General features: G+C 44.9%; 2 protein-coding genes across 2 annotated transcripts in view; both read left to right on the top strand.

Moving 5' to 3' along the window:
- Positions 1–280: 280 nt before the first annotated feature.
- On the top strand, positions 281–2,044 carry SARC_02272 (hypothetical protein; the record flags this gene model as incomplete). Its single annotated transcript, XM_014303977.1, has 4 exons — positions 281–359; positions 734–776; positions 1,195–1,314; positions 2,005–2,044. 4 exons carry the CDS (start codon positions 281–283, stop codon positions 2,042–2,044), a joined length of 282 nt encoding a protein of 93 aa, XP_014159452.1.
- A 1,341-nt stretch (positions 2,045–3,385) lies between these two features.
- SARC_02271 (hypothetical protein) overlaps positions 3,386–7,500 on the top strand; it is a gene marked incomplete at its 3' end in the record, with an annotated part of 19,415 nt that continues 15,300 nt past the window's right edge. Inside the window, exons 1-2 of the mRNA XM_014303976.1 lie at positions 3,386–3,495; positions 4,447–7,481. Of these exons, the coding sequence (XP_014159451.1) occupies positions 3,435–3,495; positions 4,447–7,481 (3,096 nt within the window). The 5' untranslated portion in view covers positions 3,386–3,434. The remainder of the gene's footprint in view (positions 3,496–4,446; positions 7,482–7,500) is intronic.

Genomic DNA, 7,500 nt, shown 5'->3' with positions numbered 1-7,500 from the left:
TGTGCTTCCGCACCACAATATCTCCTGTCGTATGATTTTATAGGCGTGTGTGGCGTAAATAGTTTCGGTGTAGTTGTCACGACTTAGGATCTCTATAGGTCTCTACCACCTCCTACTGTATTTGTTGCTTGAAAGCGCACTGCTATTCGAGGTGTGAAGTAGGATAGGCACTCTCCGGTGCGCCGTAGGTATTCTGTTCTCGAGATATGTACAAGAGATATATGGCATGCATGTGACCTAAAACAATTGTTTATGAACTGCAAATTGAATCTCTTTACAGATGAGAGATGTGAAGACTGTGGGCAACAAGTTCTACCATGTCCTCGTGCCCAGGAACGATAAGACACTTCTGCGCGATTGTATGTGTGGGGTGTGCTGACTTTTGATTGCCCGCCACCTCTCTGAGTTTCGTAGTTCCTATATGTTCGTCTGAGTCTGTCAGCCTTTCATGACTCACACTACTACTGTACCGAGTACCTGCATGGCGTGTCGTCAGATGTACATAGTCTCAAATAAGCCTAAGGAAAACAATTGTACTTATCATCTGTCTGTGGTGTGCTATGCATTAACGACTACCTCCATCCTCAAGTTCTGAAGATGCTTCATACGACACCGTTGTACTCGTTGTCTTTCCATTTATCTGCTTGCATATCTGTTCTTATCAGATATTTCTATATACTTACTCACATGTCCGTACTCATCGAGTTTTTGTACATATTAACGACTGCAACAGGGGATCTTTGGGGACCACTACTGCTGTGCGTCAGTTTAGCTCTGTAAGTCATATATGAATACTATATTGTGCCTGATATTATTGTGTATAACCCTACGTTGCGTTTGAATGAACTTGACGGAATACGTATGTTATCTGCTCAGTGCCTGGGATAAGTCCTGTCGTATACTTGCTTCGACCACCAAAATTATTCATATCGGTATATTCTCTGCAATACGAAAGTTTTTCATTTTTTTCGGTGGCAAATATCTCGTGCGACATGATACTTTAGTCCACTATAAAATCACGTGGGCAGACTTGAGGGGGCTTTCCGTAGATACTCTCAAGACCGAAAGTTGCATGTATTCATCAACCACTTTTGTACGTAACAATATCTTGCTGATGCATATGCTTCTGCCAGAAACCATCGATTAACTACCGTAATCTAATTGCAATAAATGTATTTTTCATTCCGTCGACAGGATTCTGCGAGAAACTGCGGCAGACGACCAAAAGACTCTGGTGTTCACATCGGTGTTTGTTATTGTTTGGGTGGGTTCCGCTGTGGTGACCATCAATTCTCAGCTCTTGGGCGGATCATTGTATGTTCTTCCTATCTTATATATTTGCATATGTATATACATTGTCGAATGTATTGTCGCTATGCGATGGACTATACAGGTTATTGTGCAGATTTCTCGCAAATTAGTATCTATCAATACGGTGTACGTGATGTGAGGCTGCGTGTGTAATATATAAGCGGTTTGCTTGCCGCAAGATTTTGTCCGTATGCCTGACCGTCAGTTCCTCAACGGTTGTTCTCAAGCTCCTAGGTCACAATATCACCCTAGTTATCCAAAGATCCCATGTTTATACAACGAACCCCTGAATGATACACTACTGCTCCTAGACTACTTTCTCACTACTATGTCGTTTATTTGTCTGCCTGCTCAATCATTACCCTTATTTATATACACAGATCATTTTTCCAAAGTCTCTGCGCACTGGGTTACTGCGTGCTACCGCTGGTGTTATCAGCACTTATGTCGAGCATACTCTCTCTGCTTGGTCTACATGCCGCTTGGTTCCATATTTTGTTGGTACTAATATCTCTGGTTTGGTCTATATTCGGTAAGAGCTGCGGCTAGTTGTATTTTGTGCCTAGAAATGTGACCATGGTTTAAGAGAAGTTCGTACATTCTCAACAGCAGATTGTGTTGTCATTCCTTTATACGTACGCCATCTACAATTTCAATTATCTCAAATCCCAATATTACTGTTATAATATGCAGCTTCCATGGGATTTCTGGCAGACAGTCAGCCACCGCATAGGAAACCACTGGCGATCTATCCGTTGGTACTTTTTTACGTCGTCATTGCGTGGATGATTATAATTCAACCTCGATCTTAAGAGCATATGATGTGCAGTTTAAAGCACAGAAATCCAGATGATATAGAATGTTAGTCAAGAGGAGTGAAGCGCAACTGCATGCGAATTATGTAATTCTTCATCCAATAAATATTATGTCAGATTAAATTGAACAATGTTTATTCCAGAAAGTCCGTAGGCGCCTGTCTAGGAACAGCATCGGCCGTCTGCACATCCATGCGAAGTGAATACAAACGTTTTGAATTCCTGACTAGAGTGCATTAAAATTAACAAAAGTGGCGTGTTGTCGACTACGTGTCGATAATCGAGCAATAATCTGAGCGTTTACCCGATGGGTGATTCAAGTACTATCGGCTTTGCGAGATCATTCAACATTATATCCCCATGAAGCTTGAATTCTCACTAAAACTCTCAGTATCAAAGCTTGTTGAAGTATCAAAGCCTGGTCATTCGTAAGAGAGTATACGAGTACAAGCACACAAATAAGGAAACCAGTTGGACCTATACAAATCGAGCATAAAAGATCGAGGTCAGAGTGGCCGTTTTCCTAACCAAACACATCTAAATAAAAACTTCTTCGAACTTCATTTTGCTTTAAAAAAAATCGACAACTGCTATTACATGTGGTAGTAACCTGTATTGTGCACTACTAAACTACAGTCTACAATTTTTAAGTTTTTAGTTTTGGATTTTTGAAGGTTTACTTTCTCCCCCGCAAGAGTCAACAATATTGTACAAACGTGACTGTTTTTTTTTTGACACGACCTTTTGCCGCCTCTGGAGGTTAACATTGGCCTGCTGGATACCCAAAAAAAATTAATGAAGCCCGAAATTATTAACGATCTGTGGCAGAGCGTCTTAAAATGGAAACCTTTCTATGGCGAAATTTTAAGTTTTAGTGATATTTTTAAGTTCAAGGTCACTCCAGAGTGAATTCATTATTTCCACTTTCTTTTGAATTTAACATTGTGAAACTCTCATTGAAGGCTATATTTAAATCCAATGGAAAAACGTCTTTACCTGAATCTAACACCAACCAAAACCACTTTTTCGCAAAAAAAAAAAAGCAAATTAGGTGGAAATTATTTCAATAAATCATGTACTAATTAGTGTAATTTTAAAAGCGCGCAGCATCAAGCATGATGTCTGCCAAATTTAAAATTAAAATCGCTTCATTAAAGTTTTGAAAAACAACTTAAAATGCCGCTGAAATATTAAATAAACATATTTCCAAACCTACTTTAAATACCGCTGCCTGTCACGTGAACAACAGTTCGACGCCTGTCAGTGATAATAGGAAGCACATAATATATTAGTGATAAAGGAGTCAAGATGTCTGCGAGATATATCTCGTCACTTGCCACGACCGTGGTTATACTGGGCCTAGTCACAGGTACGTGTATTTCAGCGGACTTGCTTGCTGTATCAGGTTGTCATCTACACAAATGTCTACAAGGATCATGCAATGGAGTGAAATACATCGAACTACTTTAGTGAATTGTTTTGTTGTGTGTGTTGTATTATATACTTTGTTAAGCTTGTCAAAGATGATTATCGTAACAATGCGGCTGCAAGTCTGAAATCTACAACCGCTATGCTATATTTCATGTAAGTGTACCTATGTTATTCATGTTGCCATAATTCAGAGGTTCTGCTGTAAGTTTTGATAAAGTAAACAGTCTACACGCGCATTTGCTGGAAGTAATTATCAATTGTAAAGAAGTTCATTTTATTGTATTAATACCTGGATACCCTAGAACTTTCCGTCTCTGCCGAGTTGAACGGCGTATGCACTTTAACATTGCTAGAGAGTGTTTGAACAATCGACAAAGACGTTGGTTTTCGTGTGAAATCAACTTAAAATGCAGATAAATAAATAGCGTAAAGGCTATTAGGAACATGTCTCGGAATGGGTTGTTTCAGATTCACTGTGTGTTCTAAAAAGATATTCACATCATATATAGATTTATATATTACAAATTACATCGAACTTCTGCGTGCCACATTCTTGAAGTCCACATCGGCTGAGTTCCTGCCCGTGTTCACGAAGCCTGTTCTAATTCCGATTACTAGGTCTGATGTCTGTTCTTCGTCTCTTTCTATTGAGCAATCCTATTTGTAACCTATACATGCCTCTATATATTTTTGTACCTTTGCCCGCCTGGGAGTGTCAATTGTTTCAAGTCATTGCTTAGCCAGAAATAGGCTGACAGCCACGTCGATATTATCATTTCAAGTGTACAGCAGTTAGTTTCGATATCTCTCACAACTCCCCACACCCAAAAGAACACGAATGACGATTGAGACTCAAAAAATGTGGTATTTGCTATTGTATTTACAACAGGTGTCACGCCTGTGTCTGTCGCTCGCCGACAAGACCCATTCGGGGCCGCGGAACCTGAGGATACTGCAGCGGGGATTGTAAACCCCAACCCTTTCGATCCATTCGCGGATCCGAACGCTGCTCAGCCAGCCCAAGATGAAGACGAAACTGATAGTCTAATAGGCACCGACACATCACAGCCGGATGAAACTGACCCCAGTGGAAACTCAGATACCGGTGACCAAACACCGGCCAGCACTGAAGGTCAAACCCCAACTGACTCCAATGAAGAAACTACCAGCGAACCGGCAGTAGTTCAACCCGCAGCGGATCCATTCGCGCCTTTCCAACCAGTCACTCCTGATGCGGAACAGCAAGATACAACCGGAACGGATGGTACACAGCTTGGAGATACCACTGGTGATACTACAGGTGCTACTACTGGAGATACCACTGGGGATATTACAGGTGCTACTACTGGGGATACTACTGGAGTTACTACTGGTGATACTACTGGTGATACCACTGGTGATACTACTGGGGATACTACTGGTGATACTGCGGGGGTTACTACTGGTGACCCTACTGGTGTAACTACTGGCGATACTACTGGAGCTACTACTGGTGATACTACTGGCGATACTACTGGAGTTAATACAGGTGATACTACGGGAGTTACTACAGGTGATACTACTGGCGATACTACTGGATTTACTACAGGTGATACTACTGGCGATACTACTGGTGATACTACTGGCGGTGCTACGGATCCGTTCGCGCCTCAGCCCGTTCCTCTGCCTGAACAAGAAGCAGCTAATGAAACCGATACTGGAGTGCCCGATGCTCAGAATCCTTTCTTGGTTGTTCAACCGACCCCGGTTGAAGATCCAAATGCAGTTGTGACACCGGTTGAAGATACCAACACAGGCACCGACCCGTTCGCTGTTGCTGATCCAACACAGCCCCAGGTTGAGGATCCTAACACAGTCCAGACTGACCCTAACGCAGCTGTAACTGATCCTAACGGAGTCCAGACTGATCCTAACGCAGCTGTAACTGATCCTAATCAGCCCCAGGTTCAGGATCCTAACACAGTCCAGACTGATCCTAACGCAGCTGTAACTGATCCCAATCAGCCCCAGGTTCAGGATCCTAACACAGTCCAGACTGACCCTAACGGAGTCCAGACTGATCCTAACGCAGCTGTAACTGATCCCAATCAGCCCCAGGTTCAGGATCCTAACGCAGTCCAGACTGATCCTAACGCAGCTGTAACTGATCCCAATCAGCCCCAGGTTCAGGATCCTAACACAGTCCAGACTGATCCTAACGCAGCTGTAACTAATCCCAATCAGCCCCAGGTTCAGGATCCTAACACAGTCCAGACTGATCCTAACGCAGCTGTAACTGATCCCAATCAGCCCCAGGTTCAGGATCCTAACACAGTCCAGACTGATCCTAACGCAGCTGTAACTGATCCCAATCAGCCCCAGGTTCAGGATCCTAACGCAGCCACGGACCCATTCGCAGTTGCTGATACAACCCAGCCCCAGGTTGAGGATCCTAACACAGTCCAGACTGACCCTAACGCAGCTGTAACTGATCCCAATCAGCCCCAGGTTCAGGATCCTAACGCAGCCACGGACCCATTCGCAGTTGCTGATACAACCCAGCCTCAGGTTGAGGATCCTAACACAGTCCAGACTGACCCTAACGCAGCTGTAACTGATCCCAATCAGCCCCAGGTTGAACAACTCCCAGTTCTCGAGAGCACCGTGACACGAGTAGCAACACAAGATGTGGTAGAGGTTGAAGTCACGTCGACACTCTCGCGAACCCTGACTCGTTCAACGGCGGACACCACTGCCACCAGCGTCGAAACCACCACGGATCAGTTCCCAGCAATCCCGCAGGAGACATCAACTGTTATCGATGCCCTGCCAACGTTCCCAACGCCCGAGTTGCCAGTGTTTACTACAGCGGAGTTGCCAACCGTCCCTGTTTCGTCGTCTAGCGTCGAAACTACCACTGACATGTTGACCACATTCCCTGTTGGACCGCCTCTCCCAGAGTTCGCGCAGACCACTATGAGCACCAGCAGCAGTACGGAGATGACATCAAATACGGGCCCAGCTAGTCTGGTTATCGTTACCGAAACATCCACAGAGGTCGTCACGCCACCTCCAATTATCGAGACCGAGGTGATCGTCTCGATTGTCTTCGCTGACCCCGAGCCAGAGCAGCCTAAAGTGACTATTACTTCTACTGAAGTGGTGGGCAGTACCACCACCCAAGCAGTACCTAGCACAAGCACGCTGGTTGTGACTCAAACTGATACATCAATCGAAATTATCTTTGAGACTAGTGTTGAGGTCGTAGAAAGCACGGTTTTCGCGTCAGCGAGTGACGATGCATCAGAGACGTCGGATATAGAGATATCATCTGAAGTACCCTCTGAATCGAATGTGGAAGAGTCAAGCTCTGAGGTACCGTCTGAGATGGAGTCCAGTACCGAAGTGGTTGCGAGTTCCGAAGCCCCCTCGAGTGCCGAACCTAGTGAAGTCGAATCAAGTGCTGAGCCAAGTGAGGTCGAATCATCGGAGGCTGCTAGTAGTGAGGCTGCATCCAGTGCAGAACCGAGCGAAGCTGAATCATCGGAGGCGCCGCCCGTAGTAGTCAACCCGTTTGATCCTTTCGCGCCGCAGCCTGAGGAGCCGGAAGAATCCTCTGAACCTGTTGATCGCGAAATTCCCAGTGCATCTGATGAGGCTGAGTCGTCCGAGGCACCGGAAAAACCTGAACCGGAACCATTCAATCCTTTCACAAGAGATCCTTTCGCTCAACAGCCACAACAACCCGTGGAGACGGCGGCAAGCGAAGAATCTGAGCCTGCTGCTGAGGCGAGTGAGGCTACAGAAGGTGCCGAGGAAGGTGCCAGTCAGGCTGAAAGCGCTGCTTCGGAGGCTGCAGAAATTTTGGAAGACTCTAAAAGTGCACACGAGACTGAGGTAGAAACTGAGGTTGTGCAGGAGACTGAAGTAACCCAGGAGACTGAGGTAGAAACTGAAGTTGTTC

Source organism: Sphaeroforma arctica (genome assembly GCF_001186125.1).
Source record: "Sphaeroforma arctica JP610 unplaced genomic scaffold supercont1.100, whole genome shotgun sequence".
Classification (NCBI taxonomy): domain Eukaryota; class Ichthyosporea; order Ichthyophonida; genus Sphaeroforma; species Sphaeroforma arctica.
The sequence above is the reverse complement of the archived record's forward strand: the minus strand, read 5'-3'. Positions and strand labels throughout refer to the sequence as shown.